Genomic DNA, 26,277 nt, shown 5'->3' with positions numbered 1-26,277 from the left:
AAAGTCAAAGTTGGGATTGGCTATGCTACAATTATTTTTACACTGATGTATATGAGGGATGTAGTTGTTTTGGAAAAAATTCACGTGAGAAGTAAATGCATTACTTTGTGAAATATGCGCTTGCTTTGCACTGTGATCATGTGGGCTGAGAAAACCAAACAAACAAAAAAACACACATGTGGAATGATATGACAAGGTCACCAAGCTGCAATACAACATTACACAGCTTTTGAGACCAGCAATTTTTGTAATAAAATGAATTATAACACACTTATTTATTTAATTACTTAATTTATTTAAAGCACTTTTAAATCACTAATCCTATCCTGGTTTGTTGAGTGAGAGGCTTTAAACTTTTATGAGTACGTTGTGTTCTACATTTAATGGAATGAGTGGAGACACACACGTCTTATCTAGATCGAGACATTTATTAAAAGAAGTGACAATGTTTTGCACTGAGCACAAACAGCACAAGGTTTAAAACACCCCTAACTGTGCTCATAACAAACCATACAGACAAACTTCTTTTCCATGGATGCCTATTACCTATTAACACTTACACAATACTGCAAAATATTTAAACTGAGAATAACATTATTAGGACAATCTTATGTCAATGAAGGCACAAATCGACAATCGTAAGTCAGAGTAAAAAAAAAAAATTTACAAAGAAACAAAGCCATGGCAACATACAGAATATAATACAAGACGCATTAAATAACACAATTTAAATATGTAGTATATCCAGTCAAGTTTTCTCAATGAACTATAACAGATATCCTATAGGATAAACATTCTTTTTCCAGTTAATTTCTTATATATATTTAAATGGTTACACTGTACTTCATATATAACTGCCACATTGACGCTTAGGTTGACAGAAATGCCTTGTAAAGTATATCTTAATGCAGTTTTTTAATATTGAGCACATACTCAAAGTTTAAAGCCAGACTATTATAGTTCACACTTAACCCACAGTAAAAATGCTTCATGCAACCAAATGTTTTGAAAGCCTGTGTGAGCAATTTAGGAAATTAAACTAGAGGAATAACCAAAAATGAATGTAACGGAAAAAATGGCATAGTATCTGCATTTTATCTTGACATACCATTTTATGTTGAACAATAAAGCAATTGCACATGCACAATATATACCACTTCCTGACGATTTTACGGTTCGAGACGTGACCTTTTGATTGCCGTTTGAAACCTTTTCAATCTTAATCTTTATTTCTATAATCTACTGCCTTAAGAATATGTGTCTTTTAACACTCCACCTTCTAAAAAGAATAGTTTGGCATCTCTTTCCTGTCTTTAAAGCCCTGTGCTGTTGAAACGCAGGTCATTTCTGGACCAGATTTACACCGTAGGTCAAAGCTTGTCTTTCCACACTTTCATGCTTCAGGGAGCTCATATAATTGGCCGTGTGCACTAGCATTGTGTGTGCGTGTCTGTGTGAGAGAGAATGTACGGTATCATAACACTGATGCCACCTTTGACCTTTGCCCTTTCCTGTCCTTTGTGTTGCTCTAGTTGCTCTCTAGCTGATCTCAGAGATACGTCAACATTTGCATGGTTCTGCCTCTGTCACAACAGGTTAAAATGAGCTCTGAGATCATGATATCCTCTCAGTGTTTTTTTATTTTTTATTATTACTTTCCTTTCAAAAAAAGTACCATGGTACAGAAAAGGTAATATCACCGCACTTTGATATATACCATAGTACATGCTAAAATTTATATTATACTCCAAGGCAGAGTTATTAGAACGTTGAATTTCATTGTATTTAGAATTTTCACATTTGTTTAGTTTTCTTTTCTTTTTTAAGTTAAATGGTAGTCTTTGTTTGTAGTATTTTAGGGCTGCCAAAGTAAATGGATTCTTTTTTTTTTTATAATAATAATAATAATAATAATAAATTAGCATATTCCCCCAACAATATAATTGTAGTACCATGATACATGTTAAAAAAATAAAATAAACCTTGGTGGTACTGTAGTATCTTTTGGTACTTGTCTGTAGGTTTAATCAAATCTATTTAAAAAGATACGCTAATAAAGACAAAATGCTCCTCTATTTTTTTGTGTGTAATAAACCTACACCTGTATGTCTTTTCAAATTCTCGAAAACATTCCTTTCCTTTAAGTCTTAGCATTACTGATGTACTGCTGTGTATGTACTTCACTGAAATTGCTGGTATTATACAATGATAATTTATTACACACATGTTCAAATGGCCTTTATCTAACACTTTTCATAATGCATGAACTGTATCGATGAAAACGCTCTCCCATAAACTATGAAACTGCCTTGGTATTTCCAAAATGTCCAAACCATGAAGGGCAGATAAATACAGTAACTTTAACACAATTCCAATTCCTGTCATTACGTGCTGCAACTCGGAGAACAGCCGATTTAAAGTGCTTCCGTTGTTCCCCCTCGACTGTCGAGTCTAAAACGAGAATATCATGAGAAATGCTCATCAACGAGAGTTGGTTAATGGAGATTTGAAATGTCCCGCTTCTCTACCTGTAAACATTTACCCAGCAGCACTGTGATGAGAAGGACAAGCTGGGAAAAAATTCACTCTTCCAGTCTCTCCGCCTTTTTGTTCAAGTCTAACCTAGCTGGCTGCTAATGTCCAGGGCTTTCTGGTACACCTGGGTAACATCATCCAGATCGCCCAGCAAGGAGAAGCTCCCATTGTCTCCAGGGGAACCAGGAGGGCTACGGACACCCTTTCCACCATGAAGGGGTGCCACGGTCTGAAGGCCCCTGAACCCAGCCGTCTGCAGCAAGTCTTCAGCCGACAGCGAGCCCCGGATGTTGGGTTTCGGAGAGGCGGGTGGCCAGTCCAACGCCATGTTGGAAAGACCCATCTCCTCGTACAAGATGCTGGAGGGTCTGCTCTGGCTCCGCGGGCCATTTGAGTCTGCCTGGGCCTCTCCATGGACTCCCATGGCACTGTGTGTGGAATATTTCCCATTACGCTTCAGTATACCTTTCCTCCCAACAGTCCGTTTGGTTGGTGAGCTACTCGGAGGCTGCACAGTAGCACCCCCTAACAGTTCGGAGGATTCGCTGCGCTCCGGCGAGGAGTAATAACCAGACTCGCGCTGCTGATTGTTTTTCAGAATGCCTTTCTTGGGTAACATAGACACCATTTTGGCTGGCGAGCCACCCAGGGTGTCTTCTCGCTCTGGACTCGAGCCAGACTCGACATCTTGGTAGCAAATGGACCGTCTGAGCTCTACTTCGCATAGACTCTGGGACCGCTGGTCTCCACTGGTCGCCCGAGTCTTCAGGATGCTCTTTGGTCTCTTGAGGCCTGACTTCTCCTCTGCAACACCCCACATCCCAACATCATTCTCCTTCATGGACTTTCTCAGACGCCGGGCTGGAGTTGAGGCTGTATTAGTGCCATTGTTAGTGCTACCAGGCTCTGGGCGTTGAACTTTGCCTGGACGGACCTCGGTGCGGTTCTGCCAGTCAATGAAGCGGGCCAGCATGGGTGAGCTGTTCTCCCTTTGCATCTGGCAGTCACACACGCTGGTCTTCCAGCCCCAGTTCACCCACCAGTGATTTGCAATGTCTTCAACTGTAGCCCTGCGATCTGGATTAACCATCAACATCCAGCGGATCAAACCACGAGCGTCTGAATGAGATGGAGAGATTTGAACTCGGTCACGTAACTGAGATTTGGGCTTAGATGACTTAGAAATATCTAGAGAGAAGAGACATACCTGATGACTGTGGCGGTTCTCTGTATTCTCCGTTGCTGATCTGGCGAATGAGTCTATGGTGGTCACCTCCATCGAAGGGCATTGTTCCGTACACAAGAGTGTATAGTAATACGCCCAGTGCCCAGCTGTCAACCTGTCAAAACAACGCCACATTGATAAATTGGTCCACTGGGAGATAAAGTTTTGGAAAATGGTTTATGGAACATTTAAAATGAAAGTTGCATTTAAATAAATAAACAGTGTTCATTATTACTGGGTTTTTGGTTTAGGTCTTTTTTTTGTATATGAATGAAATATCCTTTAAATGTAATAATATTGATTAATTTGCGAGTTTTAGTCAAACTATGATACTGTTTTAAAGTACTATGTTAGTTTATGAGTTACCACAAATTACACAAAACAAAATATTATATAATAATTATTTGTAATACATAAAAAATTAAGGTATACATTTATATATATTTTTTATTTAAAATATATAATTACAAAATGTATATATTATATTTTATTTGTGCTGTCAAACGATTAATCACGATCATCCAAAATAAAAAAATGTGTTTACATAATACATGTGTGTATACTGTGTATATTTATTATGTATATATAAATACACACATATACAGTACATATTTTTAAACTTTTTCATGTATTTCCATGTATATATTTATGTTCATATAATTTGATATTACAGATAAATATTTAAAATGTATAAACTTAGAATATATGCATGCATGTGTGTGTATTTATATATACATAATAAATATACACAGTACGCAAACACATATTATGTAAATAAAAACTTTTATTTTGGATGTGATCAAACATGATTAATCATTTGACCGCACTATATTTTATAAAACATTACATTTATATAAACATTTAGTGAATTATTAATTTAAATGATTCAAATATTTGTAATGTATTTACAATTTATATAGACAACTGTATAACAAAGTGTATTTATATATTTACATTAATACATAACATTTTTCAAAAACATATACCATTTATCAGTGGTGGACAGTAACGGAGTAGCTTTACTTCGTTACTGTACTTAAGTACATTTTTCAAGTATCTGTACTTTACTGGAGTAGTTTTATTTTGAGCAACTTTTACTTTTACTTCACTACATTCCAAAGCATAAAATCTTACTTTTTACTTCACTACATTTCATAAAACATATCGTTACTCCTTATAATATCACGTGCTCCGACACGCAGAAGCGGTGTCTGATTCATCATGAACGAACTGAATCTTTTCAAAATAAACTTTTAAATCGGATCGCGAATCACACCAAACAATTCGTTTACGAATTAGAATGATCCGATTGCAGCTGTTCTGGTGTCGACCACTCACTGATTCAAATGAACCGTTTAGTGCGAGTCCCCAGAAGTAAGAACCGGGAGGTGAGCGCGCGTGCGTCTGACGTTGCTAAAAGTAAGTTATTAATGTCGAAATTTTTGATTAATTATTGTAACTGAAAATCATATTTAGGTCAAAACTGTCAGTTGTTTGGGAACTAAATCCGTTGTAAAGAGTGATCTATTTAAGCCCACTGAAATGCTCGAGTGCAGACGATGCAGACACATCAATTTTAGGTAAAAAAAAAAAAAAAAAAACAACAACAACAAAACCCATAAAATAACACAGATTAAATACAATAACTCATGCACGTTCAAATTCACCGCTGCCGTAATGTTAACAGTTTAATTAAAATGTCCTATGTGACGTCTGTTTTTATATTTTTTATCGACAGTAACGTTATACATATGTATATTGTTTGGATTAACTAGACGAGTAGACAGACATGAATGTTCATCGTACTGAAAATAAGTAAATATTGTTAGCTGATGCTAACTGTCTAGCTAACAAGCTTGTTGGTGCTAAGTTGATGTAATTTTTATAAATAATGTCCAAATATTTTTATTCAGCCACCTATATATATATATATATATATATATATATATATATATATATATATATATATATATATATATATATATATATATATATATATATATAGATTACATCTGGTTAGAAAAGAAAGGATGTGATGTTCAGAACATGGTAACTACAGTAATTATCAGTGGGAATAGATGCACCCCGTTTGGCCATAGGTGTTTTTAAACCACAGACAAGAAAAAAGGAAAAAATCATTATGAATTTCTTTTAATTATTTTTTTCCTTAAAATGTTCTTCCTAACTTCAGGCCTTATTATCATGTCATATATACAGTACAGACCAAAAGTTTGGAAACACCTTCTCATTCAAAGAGTTTTCTTTATTTTCATGACTATGAAAATAATAGATTCACGCTGAAGGCATCAAAACTATGAATTAACACGTGGAATTATATATGGAATTATATACATAACAAAAAAGTGCGAAACAACTGAAAATGTCATATTGTAGGTTCTTCAAAGTAACCACCTTTTGCTTTGATTACTGCTTTGCACACTCTTGGCATTCTCTTGATGAGCTTCAAGAGGTAGTCACCTGAAATGGTCTTCCAACAGTCTTGAAGGAGTTCCCCGAGAGATGCTTAGCACTTGTTGGCCCTTTTGCCTTCAGTCTGCGGTCCAGCTCACCCCTAAACTATCTGGATTTGGTTCAGGTCCGGTGACTGTGGAAGCCAGGTCATCTGGCGCAGCACCCCATCACTCTCCTTCTTGGTCAAATAGACCTTGATGACTTCAGTGTGACTCTACAATGTTCATAGTCATGAAAATAAAGAAAGCTCTTTGAATGAGAAGGTGTGTCCAAACTTTTGGTCTGTACTGTAACTTTGATGTTCTGTAAAACAACTAACTTTAAAATACTTTGTTCTTACTGGTGAAAATCAGATGGTCATCTCTGTTTTCTCTCAGGTACATCACAGTGTAAGCTTCACAGTGAACATTACTCTCGTCAACGTAGTCCATATACACAACAAAAATATATCTTGACTCTATATAGTGGTTATTTTGAAAAAAATCCAAGGTATTTTGAGCAGTAGGATTATAAAAAAAATTTGCTAATATAAAATTAAATTAAGTAGCCTATATAAAATTGCAAACATCTATCTTGCAGTACTTTTTTACTTAAGTACATAAAAAATTGAGTACTTTTGTACTTTCACTTGAGTAAAATTGAAAAAGGAGTACTTTTACTTTTACTGGAGTAATATTTTACCATATGTATCTGTACTTTTACTCAAGTACTTGATTTGTGTACTTCGTCCACCACTGCCATTTATACCATTTTTTTTACATTTTTATTTAAAAAAGTTAAATTATGAACAAAATGCTATTTTTTTCCTCTATATATATATATATATATATATATATATATATATATATATATATATATATATATATATATATATATATATTTTTTTTTTTTTTTTTTTATTTTTTTTTTTTACATATTTATCAACTTCTCAAACTAGCTAACCTTTGTACTAGTTGAACATGTGCCGGTAAACACTTGTCGTCACTAAGCAATAGATTAAAAGGTTGTGTTATTTTATTTTCCTGCCTGGGCCACAAAGTCAACCCCACCTATATTTATGAACATTTAATCAAGCTGTCATTGTACACCTAATGTATGAGATGTAATCTCACATATATCTGTGCAGCAACAGCCACCATAATTCCTGCCCGTTATTTAATCATTTCTTGTGCCGACCTCGTCTGACCCTGCTGCACCTCTGCTGATTAGCCAAGGGTGCAGGTCAGGAATGAGAAGGTATCGAGGGGAAACAATGGCTGATTACAGCGCAGGAAACGTCCACTCCCCAAACCTGTCTGACCCTGAGTAGATGTGAAGAGCTCTGTGATTGTTGGCCCCGATCCACTGATCTCTGACCAGCAAGAAGATGAACACTGCCTTTCCCATGGTCTCCAGTTATGTAAGGATGATTGAGAGACCAGGGGGATCACTGTGAGTGTATGATTGAATGTCCAAAGTCTTTTAAAGTCTTGCATGTGTCATCGTACAATAAAAAACAAAAAAAGTCTGGCAATTTTTTTTATCTTCCTGTGTTATATTCCTCCAAGCATTAGCAACCTTGAAGGGTCTATAAGATTGCATGATATCCTGAAAATAGCTTTGAGATTAGTCCTCATTCTTTTTGGCAAAGTCTTTGTTTCTCATTGGATTATGGAGGATGTTGGGCATGCTGACTGACTTGGCCTGTTAAGCGATTGCTTTGGGGAGTGACTGAGTTTGGATGTGGAATGAGGGGTGGTCTCACCTCCCTCAGACATGAGTGGAAACGCTTTCTCTTTCTCTTTGTTATCTGTGTTTTGTTCTCTCTTATCATTTCGAGACAGGAAATATGTGATTGTGTTTCCTAGCCTGGATGTTTTAAAAAATGAAGGCCTCTTAAATGGCAATGTAGGGTTGCATAACTGGAGAATATTAGTTCATAATGTACCTCGGGGCCTTTATACGGTCGTCCGTTCACAATCTCAGGGGAGGCGTACAGCGGGCTGCCGCAGAATGTTTGAAGAAGCTTGTCCTTATGGTAGAGGTTGGACAAACCAAAATCTGCAATCTGGAAGTAAAAAAAATAACAGAGTCAGAACAGGCTGATATTGAGTAATAAATCACTAGAGGAAAATCAGGGCATACCTTAATGTTACCGTTGTCATCCAGGAGGATGTTTTCCAGCTTGAGATCTCGGTGTACTACTCCATTCTGTAAGACATCATCAAAACCATAGATTTTAGATCAACTTATAGGCATCATAGGAACACCACTTTTTATACTGCCACTTAGTTTTGTCACATGTGACCATGGACCACAAAACCAGTCACAAGTTTAAATAAATAAGCTTTCCATTGATGCATGGTCTGTTAAAATAGGACAATGTTTGGCTGAGATACAAGTATTGAAAACAGTGGAATCTGAGGGTACAAAAATAATCCAAATAATTCATAATTTTGACCCATACAATGTATAGGTTAGTCTATTGCTACAAATTAACCCAAGCTACTTATGACTGGTTTTGTGGTCTAGGGTCACATATTTGATGTCCTACAAAACACTGTAATGAACAATAAATATACTGTTATTCTTTAAAGACAGCAATATTTTATGGAAGGGAAAAGTGACATTTTCCTTCATCCACTGTCAAAAGGCCTGATCTATGTATCTCCTCTCTCCTTTCCGGGACGACCTCATTGGAATCCCCCAGCTGAGTTGATGACATCATCAGCCCAGCTGTATAGAAACAAAGGCCAAGCCCAGGCTGAATTTCCCCAGGGCGTTTCATTTTCCAGCGGACACGGCCCCAGGTACCGGCTGACCCTTTGTACTGATCTAGGAACGGGATATTCTGCTTTAATCCTACCCTTAACCTTTATAAAACTAGAACAAAATATGCTCCAAAATGTGATATAAAAGGGCAAACAATGCAGAAATATGTGCTGGATCAATGCGAACGGTCAACTTGAAGTATATCACATTCGGAAAGTGGGAAAAATGGGAGAGGAGGAGGGGTTTGGCACCAGGACAGGAGAACACAGCTGCTCTCTGGCTCCACAACCTTTCGCATCGAGACGTTCTTGGAAGTTTAGTTTATCCTTCTCATATCACGTCAAGTCCTCCTTCATGCAGTAAATCATTTTATTTACTCTATAGAGAGCTTGTGCGCGGCTGCATGAGAACATTGCACAGATCACAGATGGCAGTTGTTTAGTTTGAGAGGCCTTAAGGTAAGAGACACTGTGCTACAATGTAATTGTAATTACGGTTAAAGGCTAAAACACCTTAGCTACATGAGGTTGAAGGCAAGAAATGCAATAGAGCCTATTTTTACATTATTCCTAGTTATAAGCTTGTTTGCCTGGTTAAAGCTAGTCCCCAAACTGGCTAGACTGGCCAAGCAAACGTTTAACAGCTTGATTTCTCTAAACCCCCCCCCCCCCCCCCCCCCCCCCCCCAAAAAAAAAACAGCTTAGACCAAATAAGATCAGCAAACTGGCTTTTTTTCACCAAACAGTTATTACATCAAGTATAAATAAAACTAAAATTAAATTTTTTGATCAAACACATTTCAATTTACAGTGGCATCTGAATATCATCCACGGCTGAAACTAGCTGTTTTATTATTTCTTGAAAACCTTTGTCTTCAGCTTTTCACCTAGTTTGAAAGAGCATACATTTTGCATGTGTCTTCAGTTTGCTCTCTGCTAACATATCTTTTATATGAATACATAGTCCAACCAAAATTGACACTTCTACCATCATTTACTCACCCGTATGTTATTTTAAACCTGTATGACCTTTAAGACTTTTTTTTTTTAATGGAACACACATACACAAAGCTATTCAGAAGAATGTTTTGACTGTTTTTTCCACATAACGTAAGTCATAAATGTGGTCCAAAATTACACCTTTCATCATATGGACCAAAAACCCCTAAATTTTCAGAACATCTTCTTTTGTGTTTCCAGGTAGAAAAGGTCAAACAGGTTTAGAATGATATGAAGGTCACCAAATGGGTTTTTCATCTATCTCCCCACACAGCTCCACCAGTGCCACCCTCACCTTGTGGCAGTAATGAACAGCAGAGACAATCTGTCTGAAGAAGTGTCTCGTCTCCCTTTCGCTGAGCCTTCGGCGCTCGCTGATGTAATCGTACAGCTCGCCCTTACTGGCATATTCCATCACGATCACAATCTTATCCTTATTCTCGAACACTGTGAATAGAAGCAAATACAACAGCGGTCAATTCGATTACTCAACATGATTGCATTATAGGCATTGGCGTGTTAAAGCAACGGCGCATGGAAATGAAAACAGCATACTTCAATTATATCCGGCTCTCTAGCTAAATCTCTCTGTCATTGACTGTTAACAGTCTGGCTCGAGCTTTCGTTGGACGGTTGCCAGTATGTAGGAGTCAAAATTGCCAGCGAGTCTGGCTTTAGTCAGGGTCATGGCGATTAGGAGCTGTCTTTGCAAGCGAGACCACAACTGTTAACAGGTGTTAAGTGCAGAGAGGAAGCGAGATTTGGTGTACGTGATCTTGGATGGTGGCGTAAACATTACCGTTCTAAGAAAAGGTACATGTTTTGCACAACACAGTATTCTTAGTAGCAGCTCTCAGACTAATAGCCATCATCAAAGACGATCAGATAAGGGTTTATCTTACAAATCTCAATGGAAGTAATGGGATCTCAGTAAATCTTTGGATTTATTTTGCAGCAGGAGCATCTCTATAGTGACCCTTCATTGTTTAACCACCAGAGGCTGGTTGTCACAGTGTTGGTCAGTGGACCGAATAGACGAGAAAGGTGGGTTTCCTTTGACTCTCTTGGAGTCACTCTCAACAGCATGTGTATTTGGGCACCTGTTGACTGTCTAGGACTAAACGAGCTTGTTCGAATAATCTTTGAAAACCAGTTAAGTTCACGTTCAAGACATCCAAACCAATGCTAGAAGCTAGCACTGAGTAATTACCTCTCTCGGCTAATCCGTATTAGACATAGGAGACTGAGCACTCTTCATTTTGGAACTGACTTTCAGACTGATCCAGGGTCAGTAATAATGACTCCTGGCTGAGAGCGCGTGGAGATAAAAGCAGCTTTGTTTGAGTATCGCTGCATTCGGGGCATAATTTGATGTTTTTTTGATTTATGTTCTAAGAGGCAAAGCTACATTCGTGGGACATTTCAAACATGCTGATGATTGCAGGACTGTAATGACTTCCATCTCCATTGGAGAGTTTACACCCCCAACAACGTTGTTGCCTGATCAACACCCTTGGGCTAGCAGGGTGCGGTCAGATCACATAAATAAAACGTGAGGGCAACTGATCTAGAGATGATTGGATGTTGAGAAAAACCACACGCTGCAGCAAAGGGTGTGGAGTTTACACATGTTGAGAATCAAAGTTGAAGGGGTTTATAGACTTGTGATGTGTGCTCGGTTTCTGAATACATTAAGTAAAGTTGTGTTATCTCATAGACAGGGTTTTACAGCTGTGAGAGACACACACAAGACACACTCCATTATGGAGTGTATCTGCTGGATTTGGCAGATATCATGATCTCTGCAGCAGTGACAGTCTCCACCCACCGGTGCCTGAGCACGAACACTGAATCCTGAGTTTATCACAGTATGTCTTCCAGGAATACTACAATAGATACAAAACAGCATCTGTTTCTCAGCAAACACTGTATGCAGCAACAAAGCACGGTTACATGTTGACTATGTTTAAAGAGGTCATACGACGTTGCTAAAAAGAACATTATGTTGTGTATTTGGTCTAATGCAATGTGTTTATGCGGTTTAAGGAAAAAAAAACAACATTAATTTCCACATTATGTACAGTACATTATTGTTGTATAAAAAACACATTAGATTTCAAATCTTTTTCTATTCTATCTGTTTTCTATCTATGCTATCATATCTTTTTATTTATTATATAATTTTTAAAAGTGTACTACAATAAGCCAACTGAGACTTGTTATAGCACTTATATAATTAATGTGATTGTTATAGAACTATATCTTTGCTCTTTGGTTGATTTTGATTGTTTCCATTGTCCTCATTTGGAAGTCGCTTTGGATAAATGCATCTGCTAAATGACTAAATGTAGATGTAAGAGACCTACCTTCGTATATAGAGATGATGTGTGGATGGCGGAGAGAAGACATGATCTCGATCTCTCTGCGGATGTGCACCATGTCTTGTTCATCTTTAATCTTCTCCTTTCGGATGGATTTAATTGCCACCTGAAAACCAACAAACAAGTAGAATCAACTATGTGAATCCCATTTGTAACATGTTAGTGTTTAGGCAAAAGACTATTAGTGATTCGTTTGGAGAAATTAGAAAATATTGATGGATTCCTGGTTTAGAAGCAGTATTTGATTGAGCAGTATTGATGAAGATGAGGGTCAAAGGTTAAAAAACTCTGATTGATGATATTTGTGTTCCAGTGGCATCCTGGCTCAGGGGTCATAGATCATAGAAACAGAAGAGCCTACTCCCTTTTATGGTATCAAGGAGTTCACAGGAAAATAACTTCCTGTCTTAGGTGGTCAGGTGACCCACAAATTTGTCGAACTAGCAAATCTACTGTAGTAGTAATAGCACTCTTTTTATTTAACCTTCAGAGCAGTTTAATATAGGGGGTTAAAACATGGACTTGGGTTGTAACAGTTAACTAACACTAAAATAACACACAAAAAAAGTTTTCATTACAGTAATTAAAATAAAATGTAATAAAACTTAAACTTATTTTATTTCAGATAGTTGCTATATGGCAACATTTATCATTTCATTTAGTTTAACTTGAAGTACTAAAATAAACTAAAATCTTTATAGACCCATGCAAGAAAATGACAAAAAATTATAAATGGAATAAAAATGAATTTAAATGATTAACAAAACTACAATAATGTCTGTTTTACAATAAAATTACATAGCATATTTAAAATAGTGTGATAAAATACAATAAAAATTATGTAAACAAATTATGTAATATGCTTATAATATGCTTTAATTATGATGAACTATGTAGATAGTCATTTAAAAAATGCATATAATTATTGTATTTCCTATAGAAAGCATTAAACTTTATTTCAGTACTTTTTTTTTCCATTTTCTTTTTCAAAGTTCAGAAGAGAGATGTTTTTTTGTAAGCTAAAGGCAATGACGGTCTAGATCTGGAGTTAACGGCTTAACCTTGAGCGAAAATGGGTTTCTGTGAAGGTGAATGGCTTTTTTTTTTGGGAGAAGGCGCACCGCAGGAGTTATTTTTAAACGTCCCATTTACCAGCTCTCAAACAGGCTCATCATCACAGAGATGTGTCAGTGCTCTAAAGCCTGCTTTCAAAGAACCTCTTTTTTATTTTTACATATATATATATTTAATAATGCAATGTTATCTCGACATATATATGATTGAATTTTAGTGGCTAAATTAATTTACTCAATATCTTACATTTTTATCCTTTATATGCATGCTTGAGGATGCTGAGAAGATTTCTGCCATGCCAAGTCTGAGTGGTCATGACTCATGAGGAGGGACTAAAGTTGCAGGAAGTTTGAAGCATGTTCCTCCACTGACTCATAAAACATGGAGAAGGGGAAGTAGCGCTGACAGAGCTGACTTCCTGTCCACCCAGTGCAGTTCACAACCCTGCCAACCCAGGCCTTTTAGGGGCAAAATGGTGTTTATGCAATGTATTGTTTTCTTGTCAGATGACATCTACAATGCATACATTGAATGTTACAGCCTTATCAGTGACTTATGTAAGACTCATAGTGCAGCACTTGTGATAAATGTATTTAAAGCGCCACTTGGATATGATCTGTCTAGTTACAGTCTGGTGTTTGTTACTAGGCTGGTGTCAGTGCATGTGTTAAGAGCCACGATGTGATTTAATGTCTTATCCTCTCAAACTTTACCCTAATTACAGTGAAAGCATAATGCAGGGTGATTTTTTGACCTCGCTGAAGGAAGCGCACACGGTTGAGTGGTATTGTTACCCAGCTTGTGGCTACAGATCATTAAGCCAGCCTGTGTTTGATGCCTTTGCCAGCTGGCTGTAGGCTTTGCTCTTTTCTAACCCCTGGCTAAAACTGAAGCCTTCTTATTGTCTCCTAGACATAGACCAGCCCATTGTCTGAGCCTCACACAACAGCTGTGTTGTTTTACCTGTCCGCCGTTTAAAGGGGAAAAGGGGAGTACCTTTACTCACCGGAGCACTTGTGCGGAACAAAGTTTTGGAAAAATGCGTTATAGAAAATTAAACGATGAAGGAGCAAAAAAACAAAGCCAGTTATTGCATATGTTGTTTCAACTTCCTCTGCCTTTTCCATCTTTCTATGTCATAATTTACATTAGCATATATAACATATAGTATGTCAGTGTCCTTTAAAAAAAAAAAAAAAAACTGAAATTCAACACAACCCTTGTTCAACCCTTGTTGACAAAATTATTTTTCATTTAAATGGAGCAAGCAATCCATAAAACACTAAAATACTGTTTCAAAATTATAGCCATACAATGTAAACAATATGCTTTTAAAAATTATTTTAGTGTATGAAAAATATTCTTCTAAATTCTTCTGTATATATAATTTATTTTAGATTTTTTTTTTGGTTACTGTTTAAACAAGTAATGTATCTAAATTTGTACTGAACCTGTAATATTCCTAATATTCCTTTAGATGTGTTAAAATCCTGTTTTATGCCTAAGATAAAGTGCTTGTTTGTATAAAATATAGCCTATATGAGATCAGCTAAAAATTTATTATAAAGAAGCACAATCAAACAGTCAGTATATATGTTCTGGTTTAACTCATCCCACAAAGTTCTGAATTCTTTTCTTTGCTACTAGCATGAGTCATGCTTAGCTATATTCAGCCATCTGTCCATTCGGACAATGAGCATGGACTGCGACTCCAGAGTTTTTTCAGTTCGTACGTACTACTTTATCATCTGCCCCAGCCCACAATGTCTACATGTGTTTTTGTTCATCACCAAACCCCCATTTAAATAACAAAGCAAAATATAGCTGCAAGCAGCGATGTCGGGCTCAAGCCATCAGTGCAACGCAACCCTGGTGGCATCGGGAAAACTGTGCCCAGCGGGCATAAGCATTTACAGTAACTCTCTGACAATCAAGTTTTAAGGGATGCGGCAGTTAAAGGGTTAATCCAACCAATCTAGACTTTGAAATCACATACACAGAACAATATATATAACTTTAGTAACACTTTATTTTAATATTTATAAAAAATTTATAAGGTGTGCATTGTAGCTGACACCTATATGAACACATTACAATTGTTTTGTGACTGCAAGTCTTTCTTCTCAAATGCTATTGAGCTTGTAAAAATAGCATAGTTTACATATGACTTACAGTTTGTTGTAATAAATATCAAACATTCAAATTAATTTGATGAACAATTACAGTTGTTTTTATGACTGTAAGTCATTCTCTTCAAATGCTACTGACGTTAGAAAAGTGTATAACAATATCAAATGTAACTTTAGAGACGGTCCCTAAATTTGAGACTCTCGTATGTCCAATGTCAAGACAACGTTATGCCTGTTTTTTTTTCTTTCTTTCTTTTTCTTTTCTCTGTGCCGGATTGCTGATGTCCTTTACCCGGGCATAAATGTCCATCAATAAATTACGAACATTCAGCCGCAAACATGAGGTGTGAGCGGTCGCGAGCGCGGATGGGAGAATGTCGCATGTTTATTTATTTATTTATTTGAGCAACTGGGATGGTGCCCCCTCTGGGAGTTGGTGCCCTACAAAGACTGCATACTCTGCATATAGGGAGCGGCGGTACTATCTGGAAGATATATTCCTCAAACCATCGTACAAGAGGAGGTGATGCTAGTCCTTCAAGAATCGCTCAAAACCTATTCAAGTGTACAGTTTTATTGCATCTTGAAATAAATATTTCTGAATTCTGAATCAAACTGGGTTGTGTTTATTTATTTATTTTATAAGACAACTGAGACTTTAATCTCCTTTGTAATATATGTGATTTTAAACCAAGAACAATTTATTTATAGATTTATAGATTACTGCTTAATAATGACTATTATTAAGGGAAAAGGCTTTATAATCATGAACTATTTAGTAATGCTTAGCTAATGAGTGCAGTTATTATAAAGTGTTACCAATGCATTTACTAATGTTAACAAATTAGACATTATTTTACAGTGTTACCAAATCCTTAAATAATTTATTAGTGTTTTGTAATGATTTTAATCACCTATAAGCATTTGTGAAATAGTTTTGCTTGCATTGCAGCTTAATCTGTCAGTTGAAGAGTTTTACTGTTACATCCATGAGATTAATAAATGTCATGTCACGTCACAGGTTGTCATAGGTCAGTATCAAATGATTTGAAATTATTATTTGCAGCACAAATAAGGATTCTTAGGATGTTTTTAAATCCCTAAAACTGTCAGAAAAGTATAAGGCCTAAGAGATTTCTTAACCTGTAATGAAAGGAAAAAAACACCACCATTAGCAACAACAAAAACAATAACAATTTAAAATACAGATTTTTTTCCCCTGATTATTAAACGGGATGATTAGGTCTCTCTCTCTCTCTCTCTCTCTCTCTGCCAGACAGCCCCCTCCCTACAATCCACACACACTGTCAGTCACCAAAAATTCACAGTCACCAACCCCCTCACACTCACACTCCCCTCCCCCTCCCTCTCCCCCTCCCTTTCCTCACACAGACAGAGTGGCCAGAGTGAGATCATGTCAGTTGAAAAGTCTGACAGTTTTTTAATTTTCTGTTATCCATACAGTGTTGTAAAGTCGTGAAACTATGCATATTTACTCAGAATGACTTTTTTTCTGTATGAAAAAAGGTTTTGAAGTGTTTGGAATTTAAAAATGCAGGACAATTAATAATTCCATTTTTACTGTCATTTAAAAAAATCACCACGACAAAACCGTTCAAGCTATCCAAAATCCATTGGCAATTTAAGTTGTTTAAAATGTTTTGGCATGATGTAGACAAAGTTTGGTGTGTATAGTGTTACTCTCCTCTGAGCAGTATGCATTAATTCACAGCTAAATGTAAAAAAAAATCCACATTCAAATCAAAATAGCTGACTTCCTGTTGATCGTAGCTGATGACTGTGAATTAGAAAGTTGTCCGTCTTGATAAAAACAATTTTTGTACCGAGTTTGGTGTCTGTAGCTAAAACTAACCCCCCCACTTTTGACAAAAGGTGGCGCTATAGAGTGCCTCTTCCACGCCCTCTTATGAACTTTTGCCAGTGTCTAGCTATCAATAATACCAATATGTGTTTTGACTTTCATGTAAATATGAGCTTGTTATCTGCCTCAAACTCACCATAACAGAATATTCAAGTTTGACACGTTGTCATGGCAACACTATATTAGATATCAATATCCCCACAACAGATTTTCATCGGTCGTATTTTGTCATTATTCTGATGAAGTTTGAAGCAAATAGAGTAAAAATAAGATGCTGAATTCAAAGCATTTGGAAAATGACACACTTCCTGCTGCCAGTTGGTGGCGCTATAATGTTGACTTTTAATAGTCACATATATACGATCTGTATCATACAACGAACAAACCAATGAAGTTTGATGAAACTCAGGAAATGTATGTGGATGTTATTAGGCATTTCCTGTTTCTCATTTTTTGCCCTAATTTCAACGCCTCGCCACGGGCTAACGGTTCGAGATATCAAAAATCCCCTCGCAATTTTTCATCCCCAATGTCTTGAGATCATGTTCACCGAGTTTGGTGGCAATCAAGTAAAAAACCTATGACAAGTATATCAAATTCCAGAGCATGCTTTTTATAAACAGCCCTGGATAGCTGACTTCCTGTTGGGCGGAGCCTATGACATAGAGCGCGAAAGTTGATCAGCTGACAGAGATCTATAAGTGTACTGAGTTTCATATAAATATATGCAAGTGTGTGTGAGCTATGGTTCAAGATTTCTGACTGTGTTCCAGGGGGCGCTGTAGAGCCCCTGTGCCACGCCCGGGTCCCAGTCTCTGTGGCGTCCTGATGGCCGCAGATTCCAATGTGTGTGCCAATTTTCAAGAGTTTTTGAGCATGTTAAGGCCCCCAAAAACCCCCGGAAGGTTTAATAAAAAATAAAAAAAATAATAATAATAAGAAATATAGCTGCAAGCAGCGATGTCGGGCTCAAGCCATCAGTGCAACGCCACCCCGGTGGCATCGGGAAAACTGTGCCCAGCGGGCATAAGCATTTACAGTAACCCTCTGACAATCAAGTTTTAAGGAATGCGGCAGTTAAAAGGTTAATCCGACCAATCTAGACTTTGAAATCACATACACAGAACAATATATATAACTTTAGTAACACATTATTTTTATATTTATAAAAAATGTATAAGGTGTGCATTATAGCTGACACCTATATGAACACATTACAATTGTTTTGTGACTGCAAGTCTTTCTTCTCAAATGCTATTGAGCTTCAAATTTGCATTTGAGGCCATGTGAAAAAGTAGCAAATTTACATATGACTTACAGTTTGTTGTAATAAATATCAAACATTCAAATTAATTGTGCATTATAGCTGTCACCTAGATGAACAATTACAGTTGTTTTTGTAAGTAATTCTCTTCAAATGCTACTGACGTTAGAAAAGTGTATAACAATATCACATGTAACTTTAGAGACCTTCCCTAAATTTGAGACTCTTGAATGTCCAATGTCAAGACAGCTTTATGCCTTTTTTTTTTTTTTTCTTTAGTTTTCTTTTCTCTGTGCCGGATTGCTGATGTCCTATACCCAGGCATAGATGTCCATCCATCAATTACGAACATTCAGCCGTAAACATGAGGTGTGAGCGGTCGCGAGCGCGGATGGGAGAATGGCGCATGTTTTTTTTTTTTTAAAGCAACTGGGATGGTGCCCCCTCTGGGAGTTGGTGCCCTACGAAGACTGCATACTCTGCATATAGGGAGCGGTGGTACTATCTGGAAGATATATTCCTCAAACCATCGTACAAGAGGAGGTGATGCTAATCCTTCAAGAATCGCTCAAAAGCTATTTAAGTGTACAGTTTCATTTTATTGCATCTTGAAATAAATATTTCTGAATTCTTGAATCAAACTGGGTTGGGTTTATTTATTTATTTTATGAGACAACTGAGACTTTAATCTCCTTTGTAATATATGTGCTTTTAATTAAACCAAGAACAATTTATTTATAGATGTATTACTGCTTAATAATGACTATTATTAAGGGAAAAGGCTTTATAATCATGAACTATTTACTAATGCTTAGCTAATGAGTGCAGTTATTATAAAGTGTTACCAATGCATTTACTAATGTTAACAAATTAGACATTATTTTACAGTGTTACCAAATCCTTAAATAATTTATTAGTGTTTTGTAATGATTTTAATTACCTATAAGCATTTGTGAAATAGTTTTGCTTGCATTGCAGCTTTATCTGTCAGTTGAAGAGTTTTACTGTTACATCCATGAGATTAATAAATGTCATGTCACAGAATGTCATAGGTCAGTATCAAATGAGTTTGAAATTATTATTTGCAGCACAAATAAGGATTATTAGGATGTTTTTAAATCCCTAAAACTGTCAGAAAAGGATAAGGCCTAAGAGATTTCTTAACCTGTAATGAAAGGAAAAAAACACCACCATTAGCAACAACAAAAACAATAACAATTTAAAATACAGATTTGTTTTCCTGATTATTAAAGGGATGATTAGGTCTCTCTCTCTCTCTCTCTCTCTCTCTCTCTCTCTCTGCCAGACAGCCCCTCCCTACAGTCCACATACACTGTCAATCACCAAAAATTCACAGTCACCAACCCCCTCACACTCCCCCTCCCTCTCCCCCTCCCTTTCCTCACACAGATAGAGTGGCCAGAGTGAGATCATGTCAGTTGAGAAGTCTGACAGTTTTCACATTTTCTTTTATCCATACAGTGTTGTAAAGTCGTGAAACTATGCATATTTCCTCAGAATGATTTGATCTTTGTATGAACAAATGCTTTGAAGTGTTTGGAAGCTGCAATTTAAACATACAAGACAATTAATGTTTCCCTTTTTACTGTCATTTCAAAAAATCACCACGACAAAACAGTTCAAGCTAACCAAAATCTGTTCGCAATTTAAGTTCCTCAATGTTTTTTCTTCATGTAGAAAAAGTTTGGTGTGTATAGTGTACTTCCCCTGTGAGGAGTATTCATTAATTCACAAAATAATCTTCCCAAAAATCCATATTCAAATCAAAATAGCGGACTTCCTGTTGGTTGTAGCTTATGACTGTGAATTAGAAAGTTGTCCGTCTTGATAAGAACAATTTATGTACCAAGTTTGGTGTCTGTAGCTAAAACTAAATAAAATGCATTATTATTATTACTATTATTAGCTGTACACTTGATAAAAAATGTTCAATATAAACTTATGCAATTGTGTGTGTGTGTATATATATATATATATATATATATATATATATATATATATATATATATATATAAAAATTCAAGTGTACAGTTTTCTTTTATTGCATCTTGAAATAAATATTTATGAGTTCTGTGTTTGTTTATTTTATTTATTTTATTTTTTATTTTACATTTTTTTAGGAAGATTACAGCCTTTAATCTCCTCAAAATAAATGTGCATATAAACCATGAACAATTAAATTATAGCTGTATTTATAAAATGCTTACTAAAATATTAATTTTGGGAGAAGGCTATATAAAGCATGAACTGACTATTTACTAATGCTTAGCTAAGAATTGCAGCTATTATGAAGTGTTACCAATGCATTTACTAATGTTAACAATTGAGACATTATTTTAAAGTGTTACCAAATCCTTAAATAATTTAAAAGTGTTTTGTTATGATTTCATTAACCTATAAGCATTTGTGAAATAGTTCTGCTTGCATTACAGCTTAGTCTTCATCTGTGAGCTGAACAGTTTTACTGTTACATCCTTGAGATTATGTAAATTCAAATAAATGTCATGTCACAGGGTGTCAGAGGTCAGTATCAAATGAGTTTGAAATTATTATTTGCAGCACAAATAAGGTTTTTTAGGATTTTTTTTAATCCCTGAAACTGTCAGAAAAGGATAAGGCCTAAGATATTTCTTAAGCTGTAATGAAAACAGCACAATTAGCAACAACAACAAAAAAATAACAATTTAAAAAACAGTTTTTTTTTTCTGGTGATTAAAGAGATGTTTAAGTCTCTCTCTCTCTCTCTCTCTCTCTGTCTGTCTGCCACTCAGCTCACACCCCTCCCCCACTCACACACACACACAGTCAGCACTCATACATTCCTCAAACAGAGTGACAGAGTGAGATCAGATGTCTGACAGTTTTTTAATTTTCTTTTAATCATACAGCGCTGTAAAGTCATGAAACTATGCATATTTCCTCAGAATCACTGGTTTTCTAAATGAAAAATGTTTTTTAAAGGTTTGGAAGCTGCAATTTAAAAATAGAAGACGATTAATGTTTCACTTTTTACTGTCATTTCAAAAAATCACCACGACAAAACCGTTCAAGCTAACCAAAATCTGTTCGCAATTTAAGTTCCTCGATGTTTTTTCTTCATGTAGACAAAGTTTTGTGTGTATAGTGTACTTCCCCTGTGAGGAGTATTCATTAATTTTACAACTGTAAAATCTCAAAAATACACATTCAAATCAAAATAGCCGACTTCCTGTTGATCGTAGCTTATGACTGTGAATTAGAAAGTTGTCCGTCTTGATAAGAACAATTTATGTACCAAGTTTGGTGTCTGTAGCTAAAACTAACCCCCCCACTTTTGACAAAAGGTGGCGCTATAGAGTGCCTCTTCCACGCCCTTTTCAAAGCTTTTGCCATGGTTTAGCTATCTTTAATACTGATATCTGTTTCGAGTTTCATGTAAATCTGAGCTTGTTGTCTGCCTAAAAATCACCAGAACAGAACATTCAAGTTTGACACGTTGCCATGGCAACACTATATTAGATATCAATATCCCCACAACAGATTTTCTTCGGCCGTGTTTTGTCATTATTCTGATGAAGTTTGAAGCAAATCGAGTAAAAATAAGATGCTGAATTCAAAGAGTTTTGAAAATGATTCACTTCCTGCTGCCAGTTGGTGGCGCTATAACTTTGACTCCTAATAGTCACATATATACGATCGGTATCATACAACGAACAAACAAATTAAGTTTGATCAAATTCAGGAAATGTATGTGGATGTTATTAGACATTTCCTGTTTCTCATTTCTCGCCATAATTTCAACGCCTCGCCACGGGCAAACCGTTCGAGATATCAAAAATCTCTTCGCAATTTAGCATCCCCAATGTCTTGAGATCGTGTTCACCGAGTTTTGTGGTGAACGGGTGGAGTTCCTCAGAGGAGTATATCAAATTCCAGAGCATGTGTTTTTCATAAAACCCTAAATAGCCAACTTCCTGTTGGGCGGAGCTTATGACATGCAGTGTGAAAGTTGTTTGGTTTGATGAGTTATATATATGTACCAAGTTTCATATGTATACGTGCAAGTATGCATGATATATGGCCCTCAGTACTACAGGGGGCGCTGTAGAGCCCCTGTGCCACGCCCGTGTATCAGACTCTGCCCGGCCCTAATGGCCGCAGATTCCAAGGTGTGTGCCAATTTTCAAGAGTTTTTGAGTATGTTAAGGACCCCAAAAGCCCCCGAAACCTTGGAAAAAAATTAGAAGAATAAAGAAAAAAAAAAAAAATAATCCTAAGGAAAACAATAGGGCTCTCGCCCTCCAGGCTTGAGCCCTAATAATCCTTAGAAGAACAATAGGGCTCTTCGCCCCTTCGGGCTTGAGCCCTAATAACTAAAGCTCACTCACATGTGTTGGCAGGGAAAACTTTTAAATGCATATGCTTGAAAATTCTTTACCGGTGCCAAAATCCTCACCAAACAAACACCAGTTGTGTTGGTCTCCACAGAACCACAATGTCTACTGTTTCAGTTTAATCGGACGTTGTGGTTTCAGTAATTAGGTTACCAAGTCCAGGATGTGACTCTGAGAGCATCCTGCGCTCAAGCAGCTGTTGACATCAGGCCACATTTTTCGCCCACAGCTCTGACCCACTAGATCCATATCTGCCCCACTCAAGATGCAGATCTGTCTCGGGATTAATGCACTGACCTAGTTCCAAAACAGAAGTGGTTTATCCTAGTTTTTCCAACTTATCTTGCTCTACAGATGTTGTGCATTTCTTAGCAATGGTGGTGAGGCCAAAGCGGTACGTAAAGGAGCTTAGGTTACTTGCGACATAAATATACCTCTCATGCTTTGAAACCTTTGACCTGCTCAAATTCTAAATGACCTAAATGAGCTGACCCCGTTACTGAGGGACGGAAGACAGCACTTGCCCTGTGAAATTGTGCATGTAATGATGGTCATTTAAGGCACATTTACTTTCACCAAATTTCCAAAGGAATGTTTAATTAGGTGAACTGATATCAGGTGAAACCCACAAAACATCTCCCGTATGAAAGGATAATTACAACCGAGATCTTAGATCCAATAGGACAATGAGATGTAACAGAAACATTCACCTGTCTTCTGCTTCACCATGATCATTGCTCACTCTTAAAAATAAAGGTTCTTTAATGACATTGATGGAACTTTAACATCCATAGAACCTTTCCATTCCACAAAAGGTTCTTTGTAGTGAGATGTTCTTCACAATGAGAAAAAAAAAAGTTTTTTGAAAAACGGTACTTCTGTGGCATCACTGTGAAAATCCCCATTTGAAACCTTTATTTCTAAGAGTGAAGGGAAAAAAACACTATATTTTTTGAACTTCAACACTCCGCTCTGGTTTGACAAGATGCAAAACTCATTTAGTTCTTCCAAAATCAAATATACTATATCATACCTATCTAAAATCTTCATAAGATCTCTTGAGCTTTTAAATAGCTTTTTTTGGGGGGGCATTGCATGTTGGTCAACTCACCGCTCGTCCAGTGTGCCTCTCTATGGCTTTCTTCACTTTTCCATATGTTCCTCTCCCGAGGGTTTCGAGCAGCTCGTAGCGGTGCTTCAGGTTGTGTTTGTGGTGATGTTTCTTCACGCTGGAGCCTCTCCGTACAGCAAGAGAGGCTGGCATCTCTCCTCCGGGATAGTCCACCGGTAGAGGCTCACTTTCATTCGCTCCGTTACTCGCTAACGGGGATGATTCCGTCTCCATGGTTTCCTCGGCGATGTGTCCAGATGCTCGATCAGTCTTAGGATCGGCGCTCAGCCGTTACAGAAACTCAGAAATATCCCGAACTCGGTGTTCAGTCGTTAGTTAATCTAATGAATGAGGATTGGGATTTGTACGGGGCGTCTGAGAAGAGCGACCCGTCAGTCATTCATCGGTGAAGTGCTCGTCTCGCTTCTGGCAGCTCAAATATGCGCGACTCCATGCTTTACCCGTCCATCCCACTCCCACTACCCCCGGTGCGTGTTCCTCCTCCCCTTCTCTTCCCTTTTCTCCAGAGTAAAGACTACAGGAATAAAGAATGCAGCATGGATGAAGCCGGAGGCGGAGTTATAAGTGCAGGTCTCTCTCTCTCTCTCTCTCTCTCTCTCTCTCTCTCTCTCTCCTAATGGAATAATGGCATGATGGCGTAATGGAGAACACTTAATTGTATTTTATTAGGTTTGGTCAATGCTTTCCCTTCATCACTCTCCCTCAATTATGCTTCCATTTAATGTGCTTTATTGTCATGACGAATAACTATACATTTCTAGGGCTAAAGCATTTCCAGTTGCATGTGATATGCATGTGTTTTGCAGCAATTTATAGTTAACATGATTACAGTATAACAATAATTAAAAATAGGATTCAACTGAGTAGCGCAACAGTATTGCTTGTCTAACATATAATGGATTTTTTTTAAATTAACAAACAAACAAATAAATTATGGATTTATTGCATAAATACATAAATACATATAAATAAAAATGCATTAATGAACTTTCAGCACATTTTAGCTATATTTATTTCTATCTAAGCAAGCTCTTTGTGTATATGTTTTGTGTACTGCATTGGGCAGGTGCAGTAAAGGCTTTTCTAATTGAAGAATCTCTGGTTTTTATTTCCTTGAAATCCACTTGGCTTGTTTTTGTTTGCAATGTGGTCCTAAACATTTGTAGCTCACATGAAGAGTAGCAAACATTACGCACAGTGAGCGAAATATGGCTCAACAGCGCCCTCTAGCAACAGCACGCTATTTCTGCGGCTGTCCAATCCTGGGATCATTGGGACGTACTGCCACCATATGGAGAACTGTGAGTAACACTTAAATAGGCTGTTTTGATTACAATCCGATACCACTCATTCTGTTTATGAAATATGTAGCCTATACTGACTGGATACTCACATTTGGAAAGACGTTCAGTATGCAACAGTTCAACTTAATCTCATTTGGAATTCCGTGAGACATTATATAAAAAAAACAGTAGCTATAATGCAGCATTGTATGTATATACTGTTTTCCACCCTGTTATTTAAAAAAAAAACATGCGTAACTGAAGATATTGTACAAAAAAGTATTTGTTGTCATCTGCCCTTACTATGTTTGACACATGACTCGAGGAAGGTCAAGTTTAGCTCAAGGATTGTCATTTTGATATCCTATGCATGCAATTGTATATACTGTACTATTTCCTTCCACCATAGAATAGTACAATAGCCATAGATTTAATCACTAGAGGGTTGTGTGGGAATGTGTATTTCAACAATTCTGCTAAGTGTAATATAAAATAAGTGCATTAAATATAAATATCAGACCTGACAAGCTCTAGTTTAGGGCAGTTTTCATAGAGTAAATGCTCACACAGTCTTTACTCTGCCACAGAAGTGGCTCATTGTTCTCTGGGATTCTGGGCTGTGCTTTGATGGACAGGCCCTAAAATCAGATATGATGGCTGATGTGCAGCTGAAGTTACCCCGAGTCAATCTGAGAGCTGAGCATTCTGGGATTGACAGTCAGATGGCCAACAGCAAAAAAGATGAGTATGCAAGATC

The 26,277-nt window shown here is 36.9% G+C and overlaps 1 protein-coding gene across 1 annotated transcript; it reads right to left on the bottom strand.

Moving 5' to 3' along the window:
- Positions 1-409: 409 nt before the first annotated feature.
- On the bottom strand, positions 410-24,744 carry LOC113063910 (NUAK family SNF1-like kinase 1). The gene is made up of 7 exons (XM_026234340.1): positions 24,217-24,744; positions 12,348-12,468; positions 10,277-10,428; positions 8,357-8,422; positions 8,160-8,279; positions 3,743-3,875; positions 410-3,654 (listed from the first exon to the last, which is right to left on the bottom strand). Exons 1-7 carry the CDS (start codon positions 24,448-24,450, stop codon positions 2,618-2,620), a joined length of 1,863 nt encoding a protein of 620 aa, XP_026090125.1. The 5' UTR covers positions 24,451-24,744; the 3' UTR covers positions 410-2,617.
- Positions 24,745-26,277: the final 1,533 nt, after the last annotated feature.

The sequence above is a fragment of the Carassius auratus genome, chromosome 4 (genome assembly GCF_003368295.1).
Source record: "Carassius auratus strain Wakin chromosome 4, ASM336829v1, whole genome shotgun sequence".
Classification (NCBI taxonomy): Eukaryota; Metazoa; Chordata; class Actinopteri; order Cypriniformes; family Cyprinidae; genus Carassius; species Carassius auratus.
Note: the sequence above shows the minus strand (reverse complement) of the source record. Positions and strands in the feature narration are given on the sequence as shown.

Bases quoted from the DNA above. Each gene is read 5' to 3' on its own strand.
- LOC113063910 (XM_026234340.1), bottom strand. From the start codon at position 24,450: ATGGAGACGGAATCATCCCCGTTAGCGAGTAACGGAGCGAATGAAAGT. The intron at 8,423-10,276 runs GTGAGGGTGGCA...GATGTCTTACAG, and splicing joins CTGTTCATTACTGCCACAAG to AATGGAGTAGTACACCGAGA. The intron at 8,280-8,356 runs GTATGCCCTGAT...TTTTACTTCCAG, and splicing joins ATGACAACGGTAACATTAAG to ATTGCAGATTTTGGTTTGTC.